Source organism: Rhodnius prolixus, unplaced genomic scaffold, assembly GCF_049639745.1.
Source record: "Rhodnius prolixus isolate KJV_2025 unplaced genomic scaffold, Rpr scaffold_10, whole genome shotgun sequence".
Taxonomy (NCBI): Eukaryota; Metazoa; Arthropoda; class Insecta; order Hemiptera; family Reduviidae; genus Rhodnius; species Rhodnius prolixus.
Genome location: NW_027411615.1, coordinates 7,789,981 through 7,807,607, shown reverse-complemented (window position 1 = coordinate 7,807,607; position 17,627 = coordinate 7,789,981). Strand labels below are relative to the sequence as shown.

The 17,627-nt window shown below is 31.0% G+C and overlaps 1 protein-coding gene across 2 annotated transcripts in view; it reads left to right on the top strand.

Annotated features, from left to right (window-relative positions):
• The window catches only part of myo (growth/differentiation factor myoglianin), a 54,627-nt gene that overhangs the window by 31,006 nt on the left and 5,994 nt on the right, over positions 1 to 17,627 (top strand). For both annotated transcript variants that reach the window (XM_074133717.1, XM_074133716.1), the window contains exon 3: positions 15,370 to 15,593. In XM_074133717.1, coding sequence (XP_073989818.1) covers positions 15,370 to 15,593 — 224 coding nt within the window. The remainder of the gene's footprint in view (positions 1 to 15,369; positions 15,594 to 17,627) is intronic.

Sequence of the window (17,627 nt, the reverse complement as noted above, 5' to 3'; positions counted from 1 at the left end):
CTGTTCAAAGAGCTAAAACAGAAATTCTTAATAAGTATAATACAATACAAAAATGATTCTTAAGACAGAGAAAGACAGCAAAAGCAATGTAGGCTTACTGAATTTTAGTATCTCAATAACTATTATTAATAATTCAAAAGTGGGAACGTAAAAAAAAAAAAAAAATGTTATATGAGATAGTACAAAAATCAGAGAAAAAGAATTATTGTAAACAAATGGGAAAAGATACTGCTGCAATGCCTTAAAAATATTTGTTACTAGACTACAGAGTACCTTCCAATTGAAATAATACTACTTTTTCACTTTGGACCACGAATACCCTGAAATTATTTCTCCACATGTCCCATGGAGACCCTATAGGTAATTAAAGCCGGTCTAAAATTAGTCCGGATCAGCTATTATCTCAATATAGATGGAAAGAGCTTGCCAAATTACAGTTTATTAAACTTATAGCTGGTGTGTTTAACACTGCCATTCAGTAACTAATCAAAATCGGCAAATTTTCAATACATTTTTTTTTGTTTAAAGCTATGTAAATAAGAAAATTATATTATAATTTAAAGCAGAAGAATCAGTAATTACGAATATTCTTGAGGTTTAAATCCAATAATTTATCAGACAGGTAAATATTTTCAGAATCACTAAAACGTCTCATAAAATTAGCAAAAAGAAAAAGAAAGAAAAAAAGCCAATCAGATTGATGGAACTAAAGTAACAAAGACAACTAACAGAATGACATTATTGCATAATTGAAATAAAGAGCTAAGCCTTGACCTCATTTGCAAATTGTAGAGGCTGAGGTGCAGAAGCATTCAGTTCCTCTGTTTATTATGCACCATTTTTAGACCATGTCCAACTAAATATTTGGTAGATTTTTTTTTTAATTTATTACTAACTAGTTGAACAAAAACTTCAATTATAACCATTGTTTTGTATTATTATTTTAAACAAAAATTAATTAATAAATTAGCCTGCAATTATTACTGAAAATGTTCTTATTAATGAAAATTTACCCAATTGTTTTTTAAGCTTTCTATTACTGAACCGAAATTTGCAATTTTATTGCATCATATTTTCAGTTTCTCTAATTTTCTTTTACCTCTTACACTAGTTACCTTTAATTTTTTTAACGTTAATTGAACTTTTCACAGAAAAGGAAAATTGATTCTATAAGCGTTTCTCACTGAGGAACTAACACCATTTTCAAATTGGTGTTTTTTTTTTTTTGGTACCAGATTTTTCAGACTCAATGCTCCTCAAAACATGCATTTCCTGTAGTAATTTAGCGCGTTACAAAACTTTCTCTTTACCGCTGTACCGGCAGCAGTTCTTATTAATGAATTGAAAAGTGAATATTGATAATTTATACGTTAGCGAATTCGGTTTTCTTAGGTTTTTTACTTTTTTTTTGTTTTTTTTTTCTACTAATAAATAAGTACTACTTTTAAAGTTAATTTGATTTCTGAATGCCTCTTATTTTAGATTTTTAATAGTTTTTTAACAATTAATTTATGGGAAGGTTGTTTTCTTTAAAAAAAAATAAAAATTAGAAATAATGATAACTAATAAATTGTACCAAAGTTTGTAAGCACAGAACGGTAGGGGATGGGTTGATGGACAGAATGGAGGCAGCAGGTTGATGATTTGCGTGCATAATGACGTATGCCCACTGCCACACTCTCTAGACTGCCTACTCGGCCCTACAGTGTCCCTTCTAAAGTCGATAAAAAACGTTGCGTCACGCTGTTTATTAACTGCACCCACTGCTTACGTCCATCACAGCTCTTACTACCTTTTTTTAATGATTCCCCCACCTCCTACATATTGATTATCTTTATTCGTGATCCCATAATTCTACTAAGGAAAGGTGGTTATCACACGCTGCACTGTGCGTTTTATCAATCAATGTTTCCACTGTGCACTGGAGAGATTCGCTTACGTATGCTCAGACTCGCTGACGTCATTACCTCATTTTACTTCCGGCTTTCTGAGGTAGTCTTCGAAGTTTATTAATAATCACTTCCTTCTATTATTAATAAACTGTTACTGAAACACGCAAATTAAAAATATTAAACTTGTATTTACGGGTCTTTTCTGACCAAACACAATTTTAGATGATGTGTGATGGGATGGTAGGTTTCAAGTATAGCCTCATCAGTTCTTAGCTCTTCATGGTGGGAATAACCAACAAACTTTCAGAAGAAAATTATCTCAAAAAGCGCCATTCACGAACAACCGGCGTAGTTTGCAGAAGCTGCTGCACACCGCATTATAGTAAGTTAAATACTAAAATTAAAAACCGAGGGATTTTGAAAAATGGGTCTACATTATTAATTAAAATAAGAGTCTGCAGGGATTTTCGCAAGTCATAATATTGCACAACAAATTCTAAGGCTGTTTTAACCACTATGCTTCTGGAAGCGTATTTCAAGAAATGTTTTTTCGGTTTAGAATTACTTATAAACAGTAACCCTGATGTAGGATGTTGTAGATTGGGACAAATATGTAGGTGGTCAGAGTTAACCTCTCCTCAATATGTAGGAATTTCTGGCGATGAAGGAATAAATGGGCTTGCAAGTAAGGATTTCTGTTGGAACCACAATTCAATGAAAGTGGGAGGAGGTTTTACTAAAAGATGTTACTTCTTTTTACTGCGTACTCCTGACGAGATCGCGTAAAATAGGTAGATTACTTTTATACCTAATTAGCTTGTAAATCATCTTGAATAAGGAATGGTCTTCTTGCGGAGTTAGCACGATCCATCGTTTGCCGATTTATCATTAATCACCTCTTATACATGCATCGAAATAGATTGGTTAACCTTGGGTTGCTAGGAAATCAAGGTTGCACAATAGAATTATAGACATTATAATTGCTGCGTAAAATCTGTTACCATCAAGGGCTTTATTAGGGGAAATTTTCTTTGTTATTTGTTGATCAAACACATCTGCAAGTGTACAGTTCGCCATACTTCGAATTCTAATTGAACAATTCCTCTGTAACAAAGTTGTTATTTCTATCGAATATTATAAACTATAACAAAACAATATTGTTCGAAATATAGCGAGAGATAATTTCCTTAATAAAAGATTTTCGTTCTTTATTATTATTTTGCTTTGTTTTTAACTTACGGTATAAATAAAATCATCAAATGAATTAGTAAACTAAAATAAATTTACTTTAGTAAAACAAAACTATTATGAGCCTACTTTTCTATCTGAATTCCACAAAATTAATAAATTTGATGGCATGTAGTAAATTTTTGAAATTCAGAATAAAATATAATAAATTTTGGAAAAATAGATTAAATTAGTTTGGCGTCCAGCAGGGAAACACTCATACTCACGGAGAGAGTGAGCGGGAGAGATATGAAGAGAGTGTAGAGAGAGAGAAAGAGATATATAGGAAGCTGAGTATTACTAGCTGTTTAAAAATATATCACTTTCATTTAGTGATGCTATGACCATGTCAGCGACATGCTTCTCTTTTTTTCTCAGCTGCCAAATTACTACCTCGAATTCTCTTGTTGGATGTTTTTATTTATTTTTTAAATACTTTCGACGCCTACTTAACATCTTAAATTTATTTCTTATATATACTTTTTCATGTTTTGTTGGCAATCTTTCGTATGCGCATCATTTAATGACGGTTTAAAATTGTATAACTTGACATGTGTGAACCACATTTTTACTTTATTTCTCCGTTCTAATGTGTATTAGATTTTCGATTCTAATTTGCCAGAAATATGCGAAATATTTTATTCTTTAGGCGTGGTTAGTGTCGACATTATACTAAAAATTTTTTTCACTTTCAATTCTTTTACACTTACTAATTTAATCTTCTTAACAATATTTCACAGTTATTGAAGCAGGCGATGCTTAAAATAAACTCTTGTGGCCATCCTATAACCATACTTTTATCCTGGACACATACTTTCTGTATTCCACAATCTTTTTGCTTTAAATCGGAAGACAATAGAGTCTTTTTTTTTTTTTACTGTCTGACTCAGTAGAATTAACTTTCATCGTTACAAATAACACTTAAATGTTTTGGAGGAATGGAAAGGAATTTGGTTGGTCAGAATTTATTCTAACTTCGCCGTCTAAAGTTTGAATAGTTTTGTGCCTTACGCATCATTGATTCTTCCCTAACACCTCACTTTGAAAAGAATTGTCGCTATTACCTTTTGTTTTTAGGGGACTGTAAACACTGAACGCTTCTAGAGAGTAACAATGGGTGATAATTCCATTCATGTCACCTTAATTGGACTACTTATCCAGCTTTCGGTCAAAAAGAGCGAAATAATGGACTAGTTTGAAAAAGTGATACTACGCGATTTCATAATCTACTTATTTTATTAACTAATTCTTGATAGATTATTAAGAAATATTTAAACTCAATGCTTGTGATAATTTGAGTGTTTTGCTTAAGAAAGATTATTGTCAAATGCCAATCCCAAACAAAATTTCTAAAAAAAAAAGTAAAACTCCAACAAATAAAAAAGACTTAAACGTTAGTAGTTCTGGACGCTTTTTGAAGTGAAATTCATTTAAATATTTTGAAAAAATTTTATAATCACTCGAGACGTTTTAAAGTTAATGCATACTCACAAGCTTTCAAAAAGGGTGATTCGTCGCAACTTCAATCTTTCTTGTTAGGCCCCTTAGAGAACTGAGATTACATCCAGCTCTAGGTTCTTCTTGCATCTCTTGAGTTTAGACTTCAATTTATCGCTTTTGCTTTTAGGAAGATAGTATGTTTGACTCGCTGTCCTCGAAGCGCTCTTTGATAGCAAAGATGACTTAGTGCGTTAACTCAGCAAGTGTAGTTTGTGACTGAAATTTAGTTGAATTTTTCATTAGATTAACTGATTAAATCTACCTCTTATTAAATAGATATTGAAAATCCAAATCCTGTCAGAAATAGAAATACATGAGTGTGATATTATTCTAACCATAATTCCAATAAGAGTGACTAATATATTATATTAATAATTTCAACCTCGAAGAAATTATAAAATGTTTCATTTTAAAATGGAATCGTTAACTGATTGCAAGAATGTACACGGTAGTTTGTGAGCTATAAATATCGTTATATTAAGCGAATAAAGTTAACGTATACAACCATGCAATATTGTATACTTGCATGCTAACATATTTTGTACAGAGTGGGTGCATTCTGATCAATATTACAGTGACAACTATTTCCATTAATACCACTCTTGTTTGCTGTCAACAATTTTTTTTTTTTAATTACTATTTATGATTACGACATGTTGTGTGAACACATTTTCAGCACTTTAATATTAAAAAGTAAAATGTACTGCAATTAACTCATGCAACAAACTACTCTAAATGTTACTTTATTCGCTTCTTTTAAATTATTACATGCACCGGTTTCTAGTTACCTTTTATCTTGTCAGTTATTGTGCAGCTGGTGTATCTTACTTTATAGTGCAGATTAGGTATTCAAGATTTAAAGAAGTTATTGATAGTTTTGTGAATGTTAGAGGAAACTATCATTTTAGAAAATATACGATGTAAACTGCAGCTTCAAGCATCGAAAATTTTTAAAAAATCAAGAGGGGAAAAAATTATTACTCATTTGCAGCATATCTAGCTTTTCATTGTAAATATTACATGTTTCAATTAATTCGTTCTTCACACATTAAAGTGCCGACTACTATTCTGACCGATCAAAATTTGTCTGGAAAAAGGGTTTAATATAATTTAATTTCTCTTTCAGAATGACCGGACTGATAAAAGTTCTTCTGCGCAAAATAAAGAAAATGTAACTATTCAAATTCAAATTGAAGTTCTTAAAGCGAGGACCTGATTTTGATGATTTCTTTTATTTGTTAAAAATATCTGTTTCATTATTATCATATAAGAAATACTAAAATATTTTTGCAACAGACATTATTTCTGAAATCGCTGATTTAACCAATTTAACTACAGTTATTCCTGTTATCAGTGATAGCTCATAAAATTGCTTATTTCTCTTCCTTTAAGTTTGCTTAAGATTATAAAAATAATTATTTTTTAAAATTTTTATTTCTATGTATAAAATGTGAAACTCACAAAAAAAAATTAATTCAAAAATCGATCAAGTGCTCAAACTTTTTTTGGGGAAAAAAAGTTGGTGTGCGTTTTATCAATTTAGTCGGTTTATTTTACATTTCCAAATCATTTATAATTATACAGTATTATAATTATACATCCAAATCTCACGCAATATGGAGACATTACACACGCAAAGGCGATCTTGCACTCTGAACTCTTAAAACCCTATATAATTTAAAGCAATTAATTGTAAGTAGGTATTTTGTCTTTACGCTTCTTTTTATTTTTTTAAATCACTTTGCAATGATCTTGTATGAAAAAAAAATCTTTTCACATTCTCTTCTTCTTGAAAGAGGGAAGCGAGCGAGATTTCGTTACCTTTTGAAATGTTTTGAACTTTATGTTAGTCCCCAGAGTACAAAAAAAGGAGGGTTTTATAAAGTTGTCTGTATGTGTGTATCTACCATAACTCAAAAAAGAAAATTAGCCCTAAAATAAATTTAATTTAAATTATTCCACGCCTCTACAGAGGTTGTAGGATTCTCCCTTTTCAGCAGACCATTGCTGTTCATTCAAAGCTCAAAGATTAGTATCTAAGTCAACTCAGAGAAAACCCCATTTTCACCAAGGTTCCGTTCATACGTATATCGAGAGCTCTTTTTTTTCTATCCCCTACAGATGTCCCATATTTTTAGAAAGAGAAAACTATTGTCAAAATAGAGTGTTTTTCAAGGTTACGCTTTTTCGTGCACTTTTTGACGATCAGCCCTTATACAATCGTCCTACAGGACAGTTTTAATAAAGCTACACAGAGTTTTTTCTTTATCGATGATTGAACTATTAATTTAATCATTGCTCAAAAACAAAAACAATTCTAAAATCTGAAAAGGAAAAAAACACAAGAAACGGAAGGATCATAAACCTGTTTATAAACAGAGATTGAAAATGCGGCGACTGTTGAATTTTATTAGTGATTTAAATAAAAGGTCACAAAATCTCTAGATTAGAAACTGATAAAGCTGCACTGATCGTAGGTTAGATGGAACAATTTACTTTATCTCTACTTATATGCATGCTTTCAAATGGGAATGTTGACGGACTGGGCATACCCGAAACAGCCGACCTTGAGTAAGTCACTGAGTTCACCATGAGAAGGCCATCATCGCTCAGGCTCAATGACTGCCACACAGTAATCCCTCTCACCCAATCACATATCAATCCAAACTTACGTTAAATGGAATCTCTTACTACAAACAACTTTAAAAAAACTATTCGCTATTACTTTTTACTAAAAAAGAATAATGGTAACGGATATGAAGGAGAATAAAAGCATCCCGCCTTCCGTGAACAATATGGAGTATGTCAACTGTTAACAAAACAAGGCTACGGATAATTACGAGTATCACAACACAAGAATTAAAGGGATGTTCATAACTCAGCATTGTGCCATAATTTTTAATAAAAAAACAAATATCTTCTGGTAAACTATTTCTGAATTATTCATTGAATTGAATTAAAAAGCAATAAAAATATTAATAAAAATAAATAAATAGAGAAATATGTAACAGCATTTGCATACTTACATATGCTTCATGTATACAACGAAATAAAAATTATATACTATATTAACTGAAATATATTTATAAGAGTGCATCGACGCCCCCGATACTAAAAATAAACAGTATTAAATTATGTACGATAATTTTGTAAAATGAGACATGCTTGATGTTGGAGTGGGTGCCAAGAAAAACTAACTTTCTCGTTACATTGTTGAGAAACTTGTAAGCGGTTTATATAGATATTAAATTGTACACACTTGCCTGCCCAAAACTTCTCTTTCTGTTAGGATGATTTGTCAAAATTAATTTTATCATTAAATTAATGAAAGGCAATCTTTTTTATTTTTTATTTTTAAGCAAATATCTTTAGGTTTACGACTTACTTAGTTTACTTATTCGACAGTTTAAAACTTGTTTAAAAATCATTTTGGTGTCACTGCAACAATTCATTGATTTATAATACAGTACTGAATATGGTTAATAGGTGGTAGGCGTCAAAATAATTTATAAACGTCTTCAAAAATTGTATATTTTTAGAGGAGATAATCTTATACAGGAGCAGCCTAATTTTTCTTTGTTGAAATGGCAAAATTTATTAGAGGTAAGTTTTGCATTATGCATGATTCGCTAGTCATGCAAATGTCATTCTATTCTAAAAAAATATAATTTTGTAAATGGTACGATTCTACTCAGTTTTAACCAAACAATTAATACCCCTAATTTATTTCTTTTTAGTGTTCATCATTCACTTTTTAGTGTTAATTATTCCCTTTAGTAATTCGATAAAACTCTTAATGTATGAGAGTTTCGTCATAATGAAAATAAGTGGAAGGTAAACACATCCATGGAGGAATAGCTGCCATCAATACACAAAGATAAATTGGCTGAAATCTGCTTCGAAAGGGCGGAACAACTAACAGCAACTCTGCTGCGATCTTAGCATCCAGGTATCAAGCTTTAATAGCAGATTCAGAACCTAATAAAATAAGGAACCTGACCAAAAGACAAAAAGAAATTGCTCTATGTTGGATGCCATCTCGTTGTAGAGTTCTCAATGAGATAATGGAAAGCATTATGGCAGCATAGTACCTGATATAACTATACCGTATTCTTAGCCACAAGATTAATTACCGCAGCAGCAAGAAAACTATTAAAAGAAATTGAGAAGGCGCAAAGAAGAGAGAAAGTAGAAGCTACAAAGATATGAATTAACCAAAACGCAATATAAAAATTAGGATCCGAATAAAATGAGTTATTAATAAATAATTAATACTTACACAATGACTTCAAAATTGACCAAACAAGATCATAATACTCCATTTTGTAAAAAAACAAAAAACCAATTGTGCTCTCAATGACCTTGTATATATTTTATGATCTTTTATACTTGCATGCTGGAATTTTTTAAAAACATGTTCTTTAAACTGGTTTCTTTTTTCACACTGAAAAGAAAAAAAAGAAAACAATATTTTGAAAATCTCATAATTTATACTTTTTAAAAGTAACAATTTCAGATCTTAATTTACCTCAAGGATGTATAATAGTACTTTGCGAAACATATATAAATTTTAATTTCAAGAACATTAACATCGAAGTCATTGTGCACGTAGCTTTTCAGTGCATTGTCTTTTTCCGGATATTTGTTCTCTCGTTTCAGACCATTCTATACATAACTTTAAAAAACCTCATACTGTATAAAAACTTCCTTAGTTTTTGTTTACTTCAAAAACGATTGCTCCAAATTTCTATAAACCTAAAAATTTAGCACATTTTCAGGTTTCATAATAAAACATTAAATATAAACTTTTATAGAAACCTAAGAAATCGTTCTCTTCTCTATGCGGTGTAGTAAAAGTAGATTATAAGAAGTTTTGCAATAATTCAAATTGAGGTTTTATTTTCTCAAAATACTTGTTAGCAAATACACGTTTTTAGGTCTCCATAGTAGGCAAAAACAGTTTTATTTTGGTTAAAATTTGTCTTGATTATGTGAACTAAACTGCTTTTACAACTTCGTCATTTTAAAGAGACTAGAGACTTTTTTTTATTATGAGAAGTACAAAGTCGATGATCAGTACCAAAAATGAAAAAATAAAACGCTTGTACTTATATATACGCAAGTTGATTATTTACAAAGAGCTTACTGTGCTCTAACCTTTTTGTGAACCTAATGCCATAAACGTTACTATATGGCGATGTTTTACATTTCAAGACAACTACTGGAAGTATCGTTACTGGTGGATCTCAATTTCAATAATAATTCCTAGTGTGTTTTCTTATTATAAAACTTAAGCTTGAAACTAAGCTTTTTTTTTGTTCTATAATCTGCTGAAAAGTTAACAAGAGGAAGAGAGAGTAGTAAATTCTTAAAACCACTCCATGTGGCAAAATATCCATTTAAGTTTAAAAATAAAATGAAATAAAATAAAATTGTCAAAAATTTCGCAAACCCAGCACTGATGAAGTACCAAATTATTTAAAGAATTGGAAAAAAACAAAATTAATTTCCTGATAATTTCCGCATAACCAGTGAAGCGGAGAAATAAATGGACTTTCTTCCAACATTAGTTGATTATTTTGAAACGCATTAGATAATTAAGTAGTGCCGCTGTTTCCCCTATTGAATAAGTATGTACTTTCAATCCAAACACATACATATGGTTTCATTACGAAATTTGACCTGACTCAATAAGGATTATTATACCAATCAAAAGGCTTCCCTGCACATTGAGCACACCATACTCACTCCAGGTGATCCTGACTTTATAGGTGCAACTTTCGATAGAACATTTTCTTCCTCATTAACATAACGGCATGTTGATGTAGCTATATTTCAAAACTGTAATTGGGCTGTACATGTAAATAAATAATAAATAAACTCATTTAAATATGTATGTATCTATCTTGTACTGTTAAATATTCACAACTTTTTAAACATCAAATTTTTACTGAAATTGAATAATTTTAAAAGAAAGGTTTCATTCAATACTCATGGTCATAGAGAAGAAATACTTCGTCATATCAGTTTTGGACAGAACTGCCCCTGCACAGTGTCTGGATGAACAACTTTTGAGAAAGTATATCATTTACCCATTAATCCCTTTCTCATCTTGGTTTTCTTTGTTTAAAACATCATGAAATACGAAAGTGTTAAGGATGTAATTAAATTAGACGTTAATTACTGATGAATCCGAAGCCAATGTTGTAAGGAACATTAAAGAATTTACTATTCGGTTTTACTATTTCCTTTGAATAGAATGGATTCTTTTGTAATCCATTATGATAAAACTGCTGAATTTATCCCATTCTCTCTCTTGAATCTTGGTACAGAATATTATTATAAAACATTTCATAAGAATGTTAGGGGGCTTTAATTAAATCTACCTGCTTAAAGGTAATAACATTTTTATATTTTATTTTTATCTATATTCTGAAAAATGATTGCTAAAGTTAATTGCACGTTAATGTTCGCCCTAAAATGAGTTACTATAACTTCGGTAAGAACTTAATACCCTCTATCACCAATATAATGAATACTTTCAGTAACGCCCCTCTTCAAAACAATAAAAACTGCAGTTTGTACAATATGTATTATTAACCAGTTATTTGACCATTAAAAATATGGACATCTCTTTATTTTATAATTAATAGCGGCTTCAAAGAAATATAATAAGAAAAAAACGTTTCTACGAATTCCACCATCAACCCCAACAACAAGCTAAATTATTGCTCTTACTCTCAGAATATCATCTGGCAATGTAGTTAAGAAAACAAGGAAATGCTAAAAGAAGAAAAAATCTGAAATCCAATTTATAATTTGAAGTAATTTCCTTGTTCAACAAATATAGTTTGCTATTAATTAAATTTTTAGGTTCCATGCCTCAATTAAAGAAAAACAAAAAAAAGCAATACTGTAAGGACAGATTTAAGTTTAAATAAGATTTAAAGATGAAAAAGTTTTTAAAGTATCAGTGGAGCACCAAAGAGGGTATAGAGTTTATCTACCCAAAAATAAATAAACTAAAAATGTTTTCCCAATAATATGCTCTAAAAACCTAATTGTAATACATACTACTTTGTTTTTAACTAGGAAATTCCTGTTCTTAAACAAGATTAAATAACTTAAATCTCCTACCTTTGTTTACAAACATGAATCCATCTATTTTTTGCATCAGGACGATTGAATTAGATAAGATTCGAGTGGTTTCGCTCTTCAGCCTAAACCATCGTGACCAAGACGTTTGGTTGATGCACTTTTTTAGCTTGAATTCCTTTTTCATTTGGTTAGATTTAAGAGTTTGGAGAGGGATTTCAGAGTAAAGCTTGCAAAGTTTTTTTTCACCAAAGAACCGATCTGTCAACTTAAGGTACACAGATCTCTAACTTAAAAAGAAGCTCCCGAAGAAGAGTGCCAGTAGTACCCAAAACGTAGAAAAAAAGAAGATATTTTCAGAAGACATGCTATGGATTGACTTGCTCAAGATTTACTCCTAAATATGTATTACCTTTTTATTTTGATTGCCCGAATACTTTGCATTTCTTGTCTTACATGACCATCTCATCTTGTGCGGTCAACTTTTCGTCTCAGGAATTCTTGAAAAAGTTTTATAATTTGGAATGTCACCGCCCAGTTATTAGTTCCTAAGGGCACACAATTAAAAGAATTATTGGCATGGTTATCTTCTTAATTTAAAAAACAAATAACTAACGTATACAATACATATATCTGGATTAGAAGCAAGTTTTTCCAACTTAACAGTTTTTATACATATTTTTAAATTCGAGACGGAAATTCACATGTTTGGTACTCTAAAATTACCCACCAATAAACAGAAATAGGTTATGAAATGTTAGATAATCCCTAAATTAATAAGCAGCTGGTCATTTGTACTGTTTAATTCTAGTGCAATGTGGTTTCTACGTTCCATTCCTAGAATGTAAACAAACATTCACATTTGAAACGAAATCATTTTTAGTTTAATTTTATAAAATGTGAAATATTACCGTTTGTTTTGAGTCAAAAATCACCATGAGCACAATCACAAGAATGGTAAGATTTTTTTTATTTACTTTGAGATTGCTGTTTAATTTTCTGAAGAATCGAGAAATGGAGATCTGAAAGAAATTTAAGATTTTTTAAAGCACCCATATCAACTGACACGATTATGATCTTTAGAAAAGCTTCAAATAGAAATAAAATTTGTCAGTTTCATCTGGTTTTATCTTGTGCATATTTTTAAAGAAAAGTTTAGGTGCATAGTGCCTTCTAATAAAAATAAAATTAGAATTTTTTGGGTCTTAAAATATATGATTTTTCCGAGAGTGCATGAAATCTTAATTTTTGACAGATTTTGTTATTCAGTTAAATGTGGAAGACTTTTCACTAAAACAAGAGCATTCTTTGCTCTACAATTTTATAACCTTGTTCACATTTTCTGCTTGTCCTCAGAAGTATCATTTTTTTTTAGTAATGTTTTAGTAACCTATCTCTTTGTACTAATAAGGAAGGTTATCACTTTTATTAATATTCCGATTGTGAAGTGTGTTCTTCAATCTTAAGTATGTTTCAACTAATGGGTGTTGAACTTTATTCGAAAATGGCTCTTAGAATTTTCTGAACACTCCTTACGGACTTGTAAGTGGTACTTTGGAGTAAGTTTCTTGTGAAATTCCCGGTAAATGTTTTACTTTTATATCGGTGGTAAGGGTAAATATAAATATTGTTAGAAGAAAATTTGTGAGGTAGAACCTTGAGAGAAAAAGAAAGCCATTTGTGCGTTACAGCAGTTTTATTTTTCTATGACACTTAAATTTGATAACTCATTACACTCCACGATTTTGTGCAACACATACCAATTAATATTTATCAAAACATGTAGGTAAGGGAGAAGTGAAGAAGAGAAGTTAGGGGCAAAGCACCCAAGTAGGTGGGAGTGTAGGGAAAGCGAAGCCCTCGTAATAATTTGCATTGAGGAAGCCGTAGAGAATATGATGTGTTATTTATTTATTTAGAGAGAGACTGCGAGGAATGTGCACATCTAAGTTTTACAATTTGTTCATCCAGTTGGAGAAGGGTATTTAAAAGGCATTTAACTTCCACTCAGCAAGAACGTTTGTGTCCTGATGAAAGAAATTTTCAAATGGAAGTTGAATTTTCTGCACCAACCTAATGAACGAATCCCTGAAGTTGGCAAACAATCAAACCTGCCAGAAAAAAAAAAACACTAGTAAGCTATGACAGATAAAATCAGCGATTTAACGGGATGTTCAATTTTTGTTTAACTTAGCCATAAGATGGTTGTCATGAAAAAATTTTTAATTTAATACGTTTAATTAACTGAATGAAGAAGACAGAATGCCGACTTTGGAAGAATTAATGTACAATATGGCATGTAAGTTAATCTAGATAATGTAGGCTACGATTCCGAAATAGTTCATTCTAGACCAGCTGAATCAATTTAATGATGAACACAACCCAGTCGAACGAGGATATGCACGCACATAGATCGACTTTTCAATACATGGAGTGTGCTGTGAGTGAGAGAGAGAAAGAAAGAAAGACCACGTGGTGTGGCTGACCTTAGACAAAAACGTGACGTCATAAAGCCGGCCTTGCCCCACACCATCGGTCATCATGACAACGAACCTTGGTAACGTTGAATGTCTAGTGACGACAGCATACTTCTTGAATTCACACTGGTCGAAATTTATAATGAATAAACATTCATTTAAACATCCATTTTGACCAACAGGTGTGATGATGTTGTCATTCTCGATCTTTTTCCTTATTATTCGTGATAGTATTCTAGACACTTTAATCGGCAATACTTCTATATTGTGAGTTAGAATTTGTGAGTTCCTACAATTTTGGTTTCTTTTCTTATAAATAAAAAATCTATCATTTCTGTTAAAGTATTATTGCTGGAGCAGGTTTTTTTCAGGAACTGCGTAAAAACAGGAGACAAGCTTGTCGCCACCATGCTTGAATAGTTCAAGTGCCTGGCCGAAAAGACCACTTTCTTTCAAGTTTTAAAATGTTTCAAAGCCCCTCGTACTTCTTCCTTCACAATCCTCTCCATTCCTGCGCACTTACTTCTTTACTTTTCGCAGGAAGTTAGCTCTAGTTTTGCTCATCAGCTCTTCCATTCCATTCCGTTCCTGCATATCCATTTCTACTAATGCTCTTTCTGCTAACACTGGTCTTTAAATCTTTGAATATCTTACAGTTCTTTGCGAATCTGTTATAACCTAATGTACCGTCTATCTCTCTACGTCGCATATTCCATTTTTCTTCTTTTGCCGTTACCTCTCTCATATTTTCTCTTATAACATGCCTATCTATCGTTCTGTATTTTCTCCAGAGATTACCAGAGAAGCTGAGATTCCTGGAGAAATACTTAATCCACTTCCCATTTGAAACTCTTCCTCCTATCGAACTCTAAATATAGTGGTCCGGAATGGATTCTTAAGTTTAACCACATACTTTTCTTTAGGGTGGCCCTAATAGTACTAATTTCTTGTCAACGAATAACCGGCTTTGCTGAATTCGTAAAAGTTGAAACCAAATAGCTCAAATAAACAAGTACAAAATTTAGTTAAAAACCTAACATTATTATTTAAATTATTCTGTTTTATAAATTTTTACAGAAATTAAGAATAGTTTGCCTTTTTTCCCCATCTTACCATTAACCAATTTTAGTAAAAAATATCCTATCTTTTGAAAATTTAATTTAATTTTTACTTGTCAGATCCAAGGATGAGACATTGGCGGGGACAAGAGATGCTATATTTTCGTTTCTCTGAGAAGATGATGGAGAGCAAAGTGGTGCGAGCCCAGTTATGGTTGTACCTAAAGCCTCTACCACCGACGGAACACTATGACCACCAGGCGGTGACCATCACCGTGCTCAGGGCGCTCAGAAGTTCCAACACAGCGGATACACCAGTGTTCACACCATTAACAACGTTAAAGGTATAATTTTACTTTAGTTACAGCTATTTAGTAGGGGTATTTAGTAGAGTTTTTTTCTTCATTATTAACGATGTAAATACTATTTGCATCATCTCCTTAGACCTTATCAACCCATAAACGAAATATTAAATACCAACCAACTTTCGATTGTTCTAAACAAGTGTCAATAACACAACCTACTTAAGTTCTATAAGATTCTGATTCTGTTCTAATCAATAAACTCAAGATTAAATGTAAGTATTCAGGCATATTAACATAAAGTAATTGAAAAATGTACTGGCAGGGATCCAAAGGAGGGCGATGGCTCCAAATAATTAGATGTTTTATTAGAATTTGTATGACACACTAAAGCGAAAAGTGGGGAACAAGGGAATTTTGGATTGTCTGCGTTCTTTCCACTTTTTGGTGGAACCTCCCTACAATACAATCTACAAAAGCTCAAAGTCAAGTGATTTTAAGCAAAATCATTTGCTTATACTGGTTATAAAAAAATCTTTATTCACGTCGTTAAGTCATTTGTAGATTAAAAGTTTTGTCTCTTTATATTTACTGTCATCTTATTTATTATTAGACTTAATTATTAGTGAATTTGTGCAATATAATTAGGTTTTCCGTTAGTATTGGTCAAACTTACATCAAACGTACCATCAATACTGTTGACTTCTTTTCAACATTATTGTAACAAACTTCAATATCAAAGGATATTGACCACTATGGTTTGCTTATCGTTTCACGGACAATCTCTATAAAACTAGATATAGATTCGCCCCTTCAACTGACGTTTTAGACCAGTCCCTAAATCGTTTGTAAATCTAAGAAGGTATTTAAATTTGTCTTAGATTTCTCTTAAATGCACCAGCTAATCGGATTATAAACATCCTTTCATTAAGTAATTTTCATGTATTATGCAATAAACATAGCACTGTGTAATATTTTAAACAACCTGCAAATGTGTGGATAAAATAATATCATGATTAATTTCATTTATATAAATTTAGGGAATGAATGTTCAGCAAAATAAATGATATTTAAAAAAAAAATCGTTTAGCTTTATAGTTGTTCTTCGAAATAAAGTTAAAAAAAACAGTCTATCTTAATACATTCATTCATTAGAAACAAAGTGAATAAAGAAGAAATAAAAGAGAATTAATTCAGTGTAATATTTGCGATACATATCTTACAGTTAATAAAGTAAAACAAAAATTGTAGTAACATGGGTCATTTCCCTTTGATTGTCTCGCGTGTTCTTAATGCCATGCAGCCCTTATTAACACTATATCTATACTTTTTAAAACGCCTAATATTTTTTGGGAAATGCCGTTTAGCTTGTCAGTTTTCTTTCTTTCTTCTTTTTATTTTTATATCTGATTGTAAATTTAAATTAATTTCATTAAAACAAAATTGTATTTGGCAATTTAATTTTTTTTTTTACTGCTTGGTGTTTGAGTAAAAAAAATAATGTTGCCCGAAAGTACATATTTTTTGAAATTACTTGCCGGTTATTGTACTTCGCTCAAGATGTAGTTGCTTACTATTCTTTCCTACCCTAAAGTTACAGCAAGAATACTTCAGTTCTAGTGTGGGATCTCATTTGACTGTCCCAAATTTATGGAGAAGATTTACCTAGAAGCTTATCCTCTTGAAAAAAAGATACTAGCCCCTAAAAAGAAAGTAACTAAGTCTTTCTTTCTCATTGTAGGAGTGGCTAAGGTAAAACTAGATGAAAGGCTGCATAGGAAAACTAGAACTTTGAAACATATATATGTCGCATACGCATAAACGCATTATACAATTTATTTGATTCCTATAAGTACGAAACTTTCATTAATGCTGAACCCTAATACCAATACTTCTTTATGAAAGATAAATTTACAATTACATTGTTCTATAATGTAACACAGAACAATATTAAAACATTTTATTTACAATGATAATTTGCTAAAAATAAATTAACGCAAATAATTTTTTTTTTTTTAATGCATCTAGATTATTGTAGTGTTTATTTAATAAAAATTAATGACTTTTTGACTTTTG